The sequence below is a fragment of the Falco naumanni genome, chromosome 2 (genome assembly GCF_017639655.2).
Source record: "Falco naumanni isolate bFalNau1 chromosome 2, bFalNau1.pat, whole genome shotgun sequence".
NCBI lineage: Eukaryota > Metazoa > Chordata > Aves > Falconiformes > Falconidae > Falco > Falco naumanni.
The window spans coordinates 118,545,028-118,558,441 of record NC_054055.1 but is presented as its reverse complement, the minus strand read 5'-3'; the positions used below and the strand labels follow the sequence as shown (position 1 = coordinate 118,558,441).

Here is a 13,414-nt window from a genome sequence, read left to right as displayed (position 1 = left end):
ACCAGCGCAGAGAAGAGAAAGCACTAAATGAAATGTCTGTGGAGGACAACAATAAATGAGGTCATCTATTAAATTTTTCATCTCTTGAGTCTGCTCAAGCCCAGCAGCATCCAAAGCAATAGAAATCTGAGAATTCATGGTCTTAAAATGGGAAAGTAGTGGATGAAGAGACCATTACCAGGTAAATACACAAGGAGCTGTATTCCTTTCCCTCTTCCTTTTCCTTTTAAATGCAGCAGAAGGCCTTTTGCTGGCAAAGCTGATTGTGAATCCACCTCAGGTTTATTAACCTCCTTTCATATTAAGCTGAACATGAATCATTTGCCAAAAGGCAACTGTTTTGTAGCAGGGTGGATAATACAGCACGGACAAAAGATGTTTGAGAAAGTCTGGTGCAACTCGGAGAGGAGCAAAATGATTTTATTTCATAAAGGAGAAATCTGTACAAGTCAGACCAGAAGAAGAGTCTCTTGTCTTAACTTGCCTTCTCTCCCCTCCCACCACTGCAGTGGTATAATCAAAATTTAAGCTGCCGTACATGGGCATAGCTCCCTTGCTGTCACTGAAGGTATGCTGACTCATCCCAGCAGAAAATACGATCCTTGTGCTTTTATTGTAGGTTTGCTAGTTTTTGGTGATTTCCCCTTGGTTTTAGTGGTGCAAGTGGCTTTCCTGGGACGCTGTTGCGCTATTTGATAGCCTAATATATACTAATGATAGGGTGATAATAATATCCTGCTACCGGCCTTCTCTTCCTTGACTTTTTCTCCTGTTGCCCCCTTGTTGAAACTTTTTATCAGCTCTTGAACAGGGAAGAGGAGACGCTGTTTTTCACGCTCTAAGCCTGTTAGCATTGTGATGCAGAACAGGGAGAAAAAGGTTTTGCTCCTGCTTTGTGATTAAAAATAAACGACGTGTAGTAATTTCTGTTACCTTCCTTTAACAGAGCTGGTGAAGTGCCTCTGTTTGTGTTTCTAACTATCTGGCACTGGGATGCTTGCTGCAGTTTGGGTTGATGCAGACTAGGTGGAGTAAAACTGAGGCTGTAGTGTGAACAGCACGGGGCTGAGGAAACATGCATGAAAACAGACTGCAGATGGGTGACATAAACAGGATCCCCAGGCTGTGACTGAGTAGGCAGGCCCCTTGAATGGCTCTTAGCAACGCCCCTGCTTTGACCCTCCTCATATGTGAGGAAAATCAAATCAATACACTGTTCTTCAAACCACGATGCTGCAGCAGCGGCAGGGCATTGTGGCAGCCTCCGTCTCTTAAATTCATCAAGGCTTTTCGGTTTGCTGGTCGCTGGATATCCATCCCTGCATCTCAGCTGAGGAAGACCCTGACTGCATCTTTAATCGGATTGCTTGAGTGCCCATGTACAACCTCCTCCTTATTAGCAAGTATTAGGTAGGCAAATTTAAAGTGCTTTTGGATTTGCAGGCAGCTTTAACATTGATCTGAGAACTCTTAATTGTATTCTCTGTCATCATAGCAGAAGCTTCTCTTTAAAACCTGCTGTGTTTTAAATCTTGCTTTGCTGCTTTTTTTTTTTTTTTGGGGGGGGGGGGGGGCTGCTGTTTTTTACCTTCTTTTTTTTTTAAAAAAAAGAATGTTGTAGCTGATTTGTGCTTTTGGAAAAGGATATTCCCTCGCTGATCCCTCCCCTGTTCTGCAGAACAGTTATAACCGGTGCCATACAGTTACTTTCAGTGTTGATGAACATCTGTTCAACTGCCTAACGTATAGGGCAGGCTGCTCACTCTTTTAATATTTAATTCTCCGGTGCGTACTTCAAAGCCGCAGATCAGGACTCTACCCACCAAGTAAGTTCTGCTTTCGTTCCAGAGATGGCTAACAGAGGACCAAGCTATGGCTTAAGCCGAGAAGTTCAGGAAAAGATTGAACAGAAATATGACCCGGAATTAGAGTCTAGGCTGGTGAACTGGATTGTTGTACAGTGTGGAGAGCAGATAGAGCACCCTCCTCCTGGAAGGCAACATTTTCAGACTTGGTTGATGGACGGAACGGTAAGTGTTTTGTCCAGTTACATACTTGCATGTGTCTATATGCACAGTGTCCTTATTTTCTGTCTTGATGCAGCTAAACTGGTCAGAACTCATAGCCAGTGCAGAAATAGATATCAGCATCTGATTTATTTCCCTTTGACCAGGAGTCCTAATCTCAGAAGATAATTATTTTACGAGTGCGCGGTACTTCTGATTCTTATGAGTCATGCATGTTACATATGAGTATGACTCATTCCTTCAGCATCTGATACAGTTAAACGAGATCTGTTTAAAAATCAGAAGTATACTTTTCTCTTTAAGAAACAAACAGTCTTTACAGGGAAAGGCGAAGAGAGACAGAAAATCTGAAGGGTTGGATTATGTCATAATGGTTTTCTTCTTGGGAATAATCCTGTAGCTAAAACATTATATTCCATTGGTTTATTGAACAACAGGCAGATGCTGCTGTTTGCAGTGGGCTGTAAGAATACGCTAATCATTGAATCTCTGCCAAAGTGACTTTAACAATATTTCAATTGACATTGCTTATTTTTTTGGCTCGGGCATGTGGCTTCTTCTCTGTCAGTTGTTATATAACCTTTACCAGTGATTGCTTTGTTGTTTCTAGCAGATTAGGATTTATCTGGTCAGGCTATTGCCGTCAGTTAATGAAAGCTTTAATGCATTTATAATACACTTTTATTATTATCAGTTCACTTCTTTGTTTTTAATTGAAGAAATTATGTCCCTGACAGAAACTGACCTGGTCAAAAGCATTTTGCAGCATCATTTCACATGTGGAAATTGAATTCCAGTTTGGTAACTGCTTTGTAATTTTGTTTCTCTCTCTAATTTCTCTCTCAGCTGTTATGCAAGTTAATAAACAGTTTGCATCCAAAGGGAAATGAGCCCATTGCAAAGATCTCCGAATCAAAAATGGCTTTCAAGCAGATGGAGCAAATTTCTCAGTTCTTAAAAGCTGCTGAAATCTACGGAGTACGAACAACAGATATTTTCCAGACAGTGGATTTATGGGAAGGTAAAAATAATAAACTGGAAGACAGCTTGCAGTCTTCATTTTATTTTGCTTTGACATATTGCAACGGTGCATTTTGTCTAAGGCATATTCCTTAATGTAATCATCTTTTGTTTCTGTTTGCCTTACCTCATTACCATGTTCTTCCGGTGATGTGTTATCTCCTCTGAGGGATTTATACTACCCTGAGGGCAGCCGGAGCCCTTTCCAGGCTCATGTGTTACCCCAAAGCCCATCACTCTGATAGAAATCCACAGACCTAGTAAAACAAATGCTAATGATTTCCAAGTAAATGGCTTCTAATAGCAAATATAGAAACCCTTTATTTTCTGATGAGGAGATTTTATTGCTGTTTTCAAATTATAAGCAAAGCTTAAATTAGAGCTATAAAATGCATTCCCAGGAGCATCTATGCCTCTGTGAAGCTTATGAGGACTCATTTATGACTAGCAAGAAGCAAAACTCACTGCTAACACCATGTTAGCTGAGCATCTCTCTCTAAGGATACAGTCTTTTAGGAAAGGTCACTATGGCAACAGCAAAAAAATCCAGAGTACCCCTGGGGTTTTGCACTAAGCTGGGTGAAGGCCATCTCCATCCCGTGCTCAAAATGGAAACTGAGCGTTCTAGTTCCTGAAGAGCTGAGTCATTTGTGCGTTCGAGTGGCTGGTTTTGCCCGCTTCTGTGGTGATGCATCCCTTCCCGGTGTCTAACCAAAGGCACTGTATACCCTGCGTCTCTCCGGGCAAGGTGATGCAGAACGCTTTGTGTGGAGGCTCAGAGCGGGGACAGCTGCAGGGTAGTGAAAGGGTCAGAATCTGCCGTGAGCATGAAACAGTGGAGAGAAGAGAACAAGCCACTGGGAAAACTGGTCAGCGTAGTTTGTGTGGGACCACACACGGAGCAAAAATAGTGGCGTCTGTTTGTCAGGATACGTGGAAGAGCTTACTGCTTTGGAGGACAGCTCGAGGAGGGGGAGACTGGGGAGCTCTTCATGCGTGGGTTAGAAGGGAAGGGTACGCTGACTGCCAGAGTTGCTGGGATCTGTAATGTTCTGAGGGTTTTCAGGATTTGCTTGACAAGTCCTGCCTTTGGGCACAAGGGCAGGATTTTTTCTTCCCATCCAGTCTTTAGTGTTTCATCCGCTCTCCCTTTAAATGTCTTAAATTTAAGGGATTTTTGCTTCCCTGGAGTAACACCCTCCCGCCGGCAGCCTAGCAGATTGTTGAAAGAGAAGCTCCATCTATCTTGTAAGGGATGGTAATAGCTCGTTGCAGATGCTGTTCTTTGCAGTCTTTTGCATTTCATAATGGCTTCACACCATGCAAATGCAAGTATGGTACAACGATCCTTACGATGAAAAGGCCTTGCTTTGAAGACAAAAAGCTCCTAATGATGGTGGCTCTCTCCTCATTTCCTTTCACTCATCACCTTCTTTCAACAGATGTAAGGAAAAAAAGCTGGTAACTTCCAGAAGACGAGAGCCTAGGAAGGAGACATACAAGACTCTTCGCTGTTATTTTAGGACTTCCCGAAACTAATCTGTGTCTCCTCACTTTCCCACTCCCTTTTCATCCGTCCTGCTGCTCATTTCAGTGCTGAGATGAAACAGTATGTCTCTCCAGCAGTGAGTCACTGCAAGCTTTTTATGTCTAACCATAGCTCTGACCTCTGGCATCCGTGCTGCTTCAGGGCTGAATTGTCTGAACCTGGATGCATTAGCTGGACAGAAAGGACAGTCTCTTTTTCACTGTTTCCTAATTACAGCACTCCTATACTTCACACCGTAACCTCTTTAGAAAGAGATGTCAACGTATGTTTATAGGGAAGGAAAAGTATGTGTGACTGAAAAACAGCTTTTCTCTGGCACTAATTGTTTTCCGAGAGCTTTTGCTTTGTAATTCTTAGTAATGATTAATGAAAATGTTTTAGGATGCAATCTGCTGTTGGCTGTTTCAAACTCGCTCAGTCCATCTGGTGCATTTTTCTGCATCTCTGTGACTTCTTGGTCCAGGAGAAGTATCACCTCTCTTTTGGTCCTTTCTTACATAAATGCTGAGCAGCTTTCCCTAATCCATGCCTAAGATACTGTGTTCACTGTGGTTTTTACAAATCTCTCCCCTGTATATTTCCAGGCAGGCAAGAGGCAGCTGTACCTCTGGGTACTTGTTCAACCTTTACAGAAAGGCATTTCAGGAATACGACACAGATCAATTCTCCATCTTTGGGTTTGAACCTTCCCCTTTCTTGACCTGGAGAAGGCAGCCTTCCAGCCAGGTTTCCCCCAAAGAGAAAGGCTTAGCACAAGGAGCGAGCAGAGGTCCCTTCCTCCTTGGTCAGGCAGTGCCAAGATCCTCTGCGAGGCTGTGCTATTCAAAGCACGCTGCAGAGGATACTGAAGATGCAGGAGAAGCGCTGTCGGCGTGGGTCCCTGCAGCGTGATTCAGGGAGGCTGAGGCTGGGGGCCGGGCAGGCAGCCCACGTAGCTGTCAATGAAGGAGCTGAGGAGAGGCACTGACCGCGATTTTCTGCAATGCCAGAGTCAAGCCTGGCTTCGGGGAGTGTGTATGATCCCTTCTGTCACCTGGCCGCAGCATTAGGTGACTTTCGCCCTGGAAATGTAAAATTTTTCCACAGCCCTTTTTATGCTGACCATCGAGCCCCTCGCACCCTTCTCTGGGAGGGGGCAGATGCCATAAGACCACATGGCTTTGGGGTCTTCTCCCACCCGCAGCACCCCTCATACGCAGCGAGGAGGCTGTGCGACACAGGGCCGTAGCCGTGGCTTTGTTTTGTCACGTGGCACTTGGCTCCCACTCGGTCTGTTTTTCCCCTCCAGCGTCTCCCACTCACCACTGACAAATAAAGCAGAGCCGAGTGCAGAGCGGGGGGAGCTGCCAGATGGCTCCGCGAGGCTGATCGTCATAGTTTGCTACCCGTCCTTTGTTTCATTTTTTTTTTTTTTTTTTTTTCTGTGCTTGCCATCATTATTCAGCTCATTCGCTTTTAAATCCTTCTTCACATCCCTCTTCATCCCAGGCAGTCACCGCGCTCCTCGTTATATGGGAGGCATCCCAAGGACGTTGTATGTGGCATCTGTTACAGCATATGGTACATCTGCTGCTTTGGGGAGCTCGGAGTGCTGCTGCCTCGCGCTCTTCCATGTGCCCCTGTGTACGTGCGCGTGTGGGATGTCGGGTCTTCAGCTGCCCTCTTAAGCGAGGACCCCACCTAATGCAGTTTGTGTTACCAAATACAGGAAAACGAGGATTCCGGATGGCTGACAATTGGTTTTCGGAGCAAACGGTCCCCTGCAGATAGGGTTGCTAGAAGCTTTAATAGGCTGTATGACAGCTACAGTTGGAAGCTGCTAAATGTTTTCAGTTTTAGGGTGTCTTCCTCACCTCGGCCGGTGCGTTACACGTTTAGGTTTGTATGAACCAAAAGTCCTGAACTGCATCTGCCTGTAATCAGGGTGATGCATAAACATAAACACCGAATGTGCGGTGCTCGCTCCCCTCGACACTCAGCTGGCCTACAGCGATTTTCATTAGTATTGGTCCACTGGAGGTATTTTTGAAATCTGTTATCATCATCATCGTGTCTCTAGTATCTCATGTTTTTATGAATTACTTATTTTCCCATGTGAAAAACTTACAGTCGAAATCAGATCTGTTAACTAGATAAATTATTTTAGGAAAGAGGAGGAACTGGAAGAGAATGAAAAGGAGGGGAGTCATAGAAACACGGAAGGATTTCAGACAAAGGGAGAGGCAAAAAGAGATTTCCAGCAACTTACCACCTTACACAATTGGAAATACGTGCTGCAACTCATTTTTGCTAGAAAGTTTTGCGAAAATTGATATGTCTGGGTTGGGTAATGAGTTAGTCTGTCTGACTGTGATGTCTTTATGTTCCCTGCCCTTTTTACACCAGGTGACAAAATGCCAAGGGAAGAACCAAGAAAAAAAGGAGCTACCTTAATTTTTTTAAAATCTCCATGTCTTCCTTGTTTGGTTTTTTGATGGGGTTTTCTTTGTTGTTTTTTTTTGGGGGGTGTGTGTGTTGCTTGGTTCTTTTTATTTTTTTTTAATTCACTGAAGGAAGCAGCAAAAGACATTGTCCAAAAAGGAAAATTTATTTATTGTCCTCCTTTCGGAAGGAGGGGATGCCATTTTTTAAATGCAAAGCTGTACTGAAAATGAGCCTTATATTTTGAAGGTGTAAGGTGCACTCTTGCAAACCTGGTGAGGTTTCAGCGGTGTGGAAGGCGTGTCTCTGAGCAAGTGACAGGCGACCTCACCAAGCGCAGGTGGGATAAATCATCCCCTCAGAAGCTTTTCTCTCACAGTTGTTTATGGAGGGAACCTAAACAATTAGTGATGGCCGAACATGTAACTTTGACTTAGCCAAAGATGAGATGAGCCCTAACTTTTTGAAACCCGAGATGAAGCGAGGTAGCATAGGGGAGAAGCGGAAGAACTTTGGCCTGGATGGCAGGAACCGAAGGTACGAAGCTGCAGAGCATCCATTTTTGGCAGCCTGAGAAAGGAAGCCGGTAGGAAGGATCTGGGAGGTGGTTTGATGGTTAAACTGGGAAGGACTGATACGAGTTACCTGCACAGGAGCTCTCCAGGACTGCTGTGAGCTCTGTTAGCACACGGACTGTCTGGAATTGCCAGGAGTTAAATGATGGGATCATTTTTACCAGTTTACAGCTGCAGAAACTAGAGACACAGCACTGTTATTTAACACACCGTTCTCCTCCAGCCACGTTTTACTGAGTATATTACCCTTCTTTGTACACAAAAATCGTCTCTTCTTAGGAGAGGATTTTGCCAAAAGGATTATCTAGAAGGATTTAAAATAGTACGGGGGAAGGCATTAAAATAGCCAGAGGCCTGGAAACCTGGAAATGTCTGAATTGTTAAGTTTTGATTTGAAGCTGTCCCTTTGATGACTTTTAATAAGATCTTGCATGTCAGTTAACTCCATTTCAGCAACAGTAAAATAGTGTTTATAATGTTATTAATGCACTTTTGCAGAGCAGCTGGGGGAGCTTATTAATACGTTGGATAAGACTGTTTATCAATGTGCCAAGCAATTTGTTGTGCAAGGATTTCTTATATTAATTTCACTGTCTGGCTTTCTAGGGAAGGACATGGCAGCAGTGCAGAGAACCTTAATGGCTCTAGGCAGTTTGGCAGTCACCAAGGATGATGGCTGCTACAAAGGGGACCCATCCTGGTTTCACAGGTAAAGTCCAAAGCACAGCTGCTCAGAGCTGTCTTCCCGGGAAACTGGTAATATCGTCTGCCTTTTATGCTTTAAGGAAATTTATTGGAAAAGGAAGGGAAGAGTCTTTCCAAAGTTTCCTTGTAACGGAGGGGGTTTCTCTACAGAGTCTAGAGCAGGGAAGCAAAGACCTAATCAGGCAGCAACATTTTCTACCCTTCGCTGGTTCCCAGTTACCAGCATTACTGCTAGGCGCACGTCTTATGATATCCTGTCAGCCTAAAGTTACAGCCCCCGGGCTGCTGGGGAGGAGCCCCGTGGGAGCTGCGCAGCGCAGCCTTTCCTTATGTAGCCCCATCACACCACCCTTACGTGTCCCGCCTGCCCCAGCGCCAGGACAGCACTGCTGGTGCCAGGACGAAGGAGCACGTTGCCCCTGGCTCCAGCCCTGACTGCCTCCTGGAGGCATCCCTTTTGAACAAGGCTCTTAGAGGTTCTGTTGGTGTGGACGTCTGTGTGGGGGCACCCTGCTGGGTGGGTGGCTTTCAGCAGAGCACCCAGGGAGGAGTGCAGCGTCCTGCTCCAGGCACCTTTGTGGTATATCCGTCTTGCTGTGTGAGGGGCCCACGCTGATCACTGAAGAAAAGGCATGATTTTCTTGCCCACTGATGTTATCCCTGACTTTTATTCACTAGAAGGAGAGCAACAATACTTAGGAAGTTCAGTTCTGATGACAGTGATCTGTTTAGCAGCTTCGGCTAATCCTCTATATCCATTTATGAAGAAAAGGGAACGAAAATGGCAGCAGCCATGCAGATTTGTGTGTCCTAAGAGTGGCTGGCAGGAGAAGTGTACTTTTGCCTCACGTCAGATAACAGAGAGAAAGACTAATGAAGACAAGCCCGTCGTGGGTGTCTGCAAAACCCTGTACAGTGACCCCTTTACTGAGCAAAGAGGAGGCATGAGCCTCTTTCCATTGTTCATCAAACAAAAAATGATTTCATTTCCTAGTCATCTTTTTTCTTGGGGAGTACCAGTTATCTGTGAAGAATTTTCTGTCTTGGCAAAGCTGTTTATGTGCTTTAAAACTCCATTTATTTTGGCTAGGGAGGCTGAGAAGCAGGGACAGGAAGAAAGGGAAATCCTCCTAAGTTAGCCCTCCTGCCCCACAGGCATATTATTGACATGAGATTCTGCCATCCATCTGACACGGATTCTGCCATCCATCTGCCAAAATGTCGGAGGCATGTTAACGAAGAGAGTGCTGCTGCTTGTCTTTGCTTTCCTTGAATTGTCTGAGCTCTTGAATTGCTGAGGTGGGGCTCAGCAGAAGTAAAGCCAACTTTGCTTGGGTTGTCTTAAACCTTGAGCTGGTTTGAGGCTAAGGGAGACTTGAATTTTAGGTGAATAAGTGCAAACTCCTGTGCGTTCTTTATACAGAATTAATTTAAATTAACTTAATATAGTGCACAAATAGATTTGTATTTGCAGAATACAATTGGGTTTAAAGTTGGGTTCAAATCTAGTTACATGCTTTAATCTAAACCAGACATGAAGTCACTATGACTCAGACAGGCTTATTTGTTTTATGTAATGAAAACAAAGGCCTACATGGAAAAATTAATTTTCATCTGGACCCTTAATTGTGGTGGGAACAGTTTTTGTTGGCATAAATGAAGATGTGATCACCTCCTTTCTCACTGTTTGTCCTGCCCGTACTGCTTGGATAGCCAGTCCATACTATTGCAGCCCCTGAAATACCATTTTATAGCCAACGCCTTAAGGAAAACTGCGGTTATTTCTATAAGGAAATACCGTCTTGTGTACCAGGAGCTGTTTCCTCAGTAGCTTACCCATCCCTCCAGGCAGACCAAGCCCTCTCATTGCCACCCAGTGTTAATGAGTCAGGGCTTTCAGGCTGATTCCTGAAAGAAGGCAAAGTTAAAGGGAACAGGGATGTCCATGGAGGGACCTACAGTGCTTGAGATACCCCCACACTCGAGCCAAAACGTTTAACTTCCCATTGCCAGTGTCTCCCATGCCCGGTCCCACCAGGCCCGACCCCCTGCTCCTTGCACACCCTGGTGAGGTTCCTGGGGCCACGGCTGTTACCTTGCGGGCTGGCAACCGTGAGCACTGCTGTAAAGTCGGCACAAAAAATTAACAGCTCTGGTGGGCTCGATTTGTGGGCAGGGGGATGCCAGGTGGTGGCGGACAGGCCAGACAGAACCTGATGTAGTGAGAATACTGAGAACAGACTTGCCCTCACCTCTTTTTCTGCAGTCTCAGTTAAGGCCATTTCCATCTGTCTAAAAGCAAAACGTAAGTGCGTGCTGCCTGTCTGACCATCATGTACTAAATGTCGTCCTTAGAATGATAAAAATTACACCATGTGATCCAAACCGTATATGTTATCAACTTGTATTAGCATACCCAGGCTTTCCTTTAGTCTCTCTTTTTATTTCTTCTTTGCAGTTCTCTTTTTTCTTTCTTTTTTTTTCCCTCTCTCTTTTTTTTTTTTTTCTTTTCCTTTGTTCAGTTACTTTTCAACTTTCTGTGGAATTACTCCACAACACAGCTGAAAATTCTAGCAGGAAACAGAACAAAATAATAGACCGTGTTCCTGGGATTTTAATTAAAATAAAGGCAGACAGTGAACCTGAGATTCAATTAGGTAATAGGAGTAGTTCTGAAAACATCCTCTGATGGAGATCCTGGCAGTAGTTGGGTGCCTGTGTATGTGTTCTGGAGAAGAAATTAAGCAGCGGTGTGAGGGGGCTGCTGGCTGAGCCCCCGCCGGTTCTGCGTGCCCCCTCCCAACCTCGTGCTTTCTGGCAAGCGCTGGGGCACCTCAGAGGCTGCCACGGGCTCCTGTAAGCCCCCGGCTCGTCTATACACTAACCCTGGAGACCCGTCCAAAAAAATGACAGGTCGGTACTGGTTTCCTGCGGATTTTTCTCACTTTTCTGCTTTTCTGGGCTTTCATACCAACACGGGTTCTTCTGTGATGTCCTGGACACCCTGAGCCTAGCGAAGAGTTGAAGTGCTCTTTTGGACTTGAGCCAGGATGCTCAGCACAGTACAGGATCAGACCCTCACCAGGAGGATCGTGTTGATGGTTTTCAATCACAGCAGGCACCTAATCTAGCATTCTCATCTAGCGGTGGGGTGGGGAGAAAAAGGGGAACTGAAACTGATGCCATATCGCAGGGAAACCTGATCCCAGGACAAACAGATGCAGCAGGGAGAAAGATGGGCCCTGGGTGGGAGCTGAGTCCGGTGGACTGAAAGCCTCCCCCAGTAAGGGGCTCCGCCAGCTCTTACAGCTTATTTGGTGGCCACAGGCTGATCCTTCTCCCTTGTAAATTACTTGGGTTTCCCACCTTGTGTAAGTGAAGATTAATCCAGGGTGAACAGTTTCTCGCAAGGCAGCAGGGTACAAACTTTTGTGCTGCTTCTTAACCGCCGCTTTGGCCCTCAGTGCTGTTCTCAGGGAAAAGAGGCTCCTTTTAAACTCCAACAAAGGTTCATTGATTCAAAGGGCTTTTGAGACCAGGGACACCGAACAAAAGTGGTCAGTATGTTTTGACAGAAGATAAAGGACTGTCCGACAGTTAAGACACAGGTGCAAAGGGAAAGTCTATTGCTTAGAGGAGAGACATCTAGAAGTGGCAACAGAGCAATTGTTTGCTGCGGGCAACCATCATTCGCCCTGGGAAAATGAGCAAGTCACTTCTCTGACCCGTTGTTCCTCTGGGTACCTTCAGCTCTTATTTACTCCACTGAGTTAAATTATACCAATTTGTACTGTTGCTCTAGATGGGCATCAACTTGCATTACAGCCCAGGTAAGCGTCTCATTGATAAGATCCCATGAAATACAGCTATTAAGAGATACAGGGCTTAACACAAATTAACCCTATCATGTGTGTCATGTGCAGCACTACATAAATATTTTACCTGTTAGGGCTGCTGGGGAAGTCCCCTGGGGTTCTGGAAGAAGCGGTACGGTGAAAACCTGAAGTGTTGTAGGTTTGACTAAAGCGTGACTTCTAACTAACTGCAGGAAAGAATTACCCCAGCCAGTATTGTCCAGCCCGTGGGATGGTGCAAATGAAATATTCCATTACAGGGGGCACGTCTGTTAACATAAGCCAGTTTCAGATTGCTTTTCATGATCTTCTGGGCGTACGCAGAATGATGGGATGTGTGTACATTGCTTTTTTTGTGTGCATCTGGACAGGAAAGCACAGCAGAATCGACGAGGATTTTCAGAAGAGCAGCTTCGTCAGGGACAGAACGTAATAGGCCTTCAGATGGGAAGCAACAAAGGAGCATCACAGTCGGGTATGACAGGCTATGGGATGCCAAGGCAGATTATCTAAAAGCATCTCTGTCTGTAGAGAAAGCACTCCTTCTGCAGCATGGTCTGTTAAAAAAAGAAAAAATAAGAAAAAGAAAAAGAAAAAAAAAAGCTCATTAGTTCCCTTTCTGCCTGGTTTTTAATAGTTAGCGCTCTCTAAGGTTTTGGGGTATTTTTGGTTTGGTTTGTTTTATTTGCAGCTGCCAGAGTTCATCTAGGAACTTGGGTTTTCGTGGTGGTGTGTGTCAGTTCACAGCACGTGCGCACTGCTGCCTCCTACTTTTCACTTCTGAACTATGCAAAGACAATTATTCTGTATTAATTTATTTGCAGAGTGTTATCTTCTGTATTTGTCTCACGCCGCACTTGTATTTCAACCAGTAACCTCGTTCTTCGATTCAGTGATGATATCGTTTGACCTAAGAATAAAGAGAAATAAAAGACACCTCTTAGACTTGTTATTTAAAAGAGGTAAAAGCAATTAAAACCAGCGACCACGTGGTACAGTGCCAAGGAGTTAAATGTTTTGAAAGGTCGATCTGTCTCTAGCCCAGAGCCCTCTCCGAGTGGCTCCTTGCCATGGTGTTTACAGTCTGTGTTACGTGTCCAGTTTAGTGTTTGTCTAAAGGCACGCCCAGTGTATTTTCCCAACAAGAAAAGATATATTATCCGCTGCCTGATCCATGGAGTCCCACCCGATTTAGCTCAGATTTCCCTTGGCCTGGTGTGCTGGCTTGATTGCAGCCAGCAAACTTTTGGATCGAGCTAAAAT

General features: G+C 45.0%; 1 protein-coding gene across 1 annotated transcript; it reads left to right on the top strand.

Moving 5' to 3' along the window:
- The first annotated feature begins 1,024 nt into the window (after positions 1-1,024).
- TAGLN3 (transgelin 3) lies at positions 1,025-13,087 on the top strand. The gene is made up of 5 exons (XM_040583063.1): positions 1,025-1,410; positions 1,849-2,030; positions 2,874-3,048; positions 8,199-8,301; positions 12,523-13,087. The coding sequence occupies exons 2-5, from the start codon at positions 1,851-1,853 to the stop codon at positions 12,662-12,664; spliced, it is 600 nt and encodes a 199-aa protein (XP_040438997.1). The 5' UTR covers positions 1,025-1,410; positions 1,849-1,850; the 3' UTR covers positions 12,665-13,087.
- The last annotated feature ends 327 nt before the right edge of the window (positions 13,088-13,414 follow it).

Excerpts from the sequence above, each read along its gene's own strand:
- TAGLN3 (XM_040583063.1), top strand. The coding sequence starts at position 1,851 with ATGGCTAACAGAGGACCAAGCTATGGCTTAAGCCGAGAAGTTCAGGAA. Across the intron at positions 2,031-2,873 it reads CTTGGTTGATGGACGGAACG|CTGTTATGCAAGTTAATAAA; the intron begins GTAAGTGTTTTG and ends TTTCTCTCTCAG. Across the intron at positions 3,049-8,198 it reads GACAGTGGATTTATGGGAAG|GGAAGGACATGGCAGCAGTG; the intron begins GTAAAAATAATA and ends CTGGCTTTCTAG.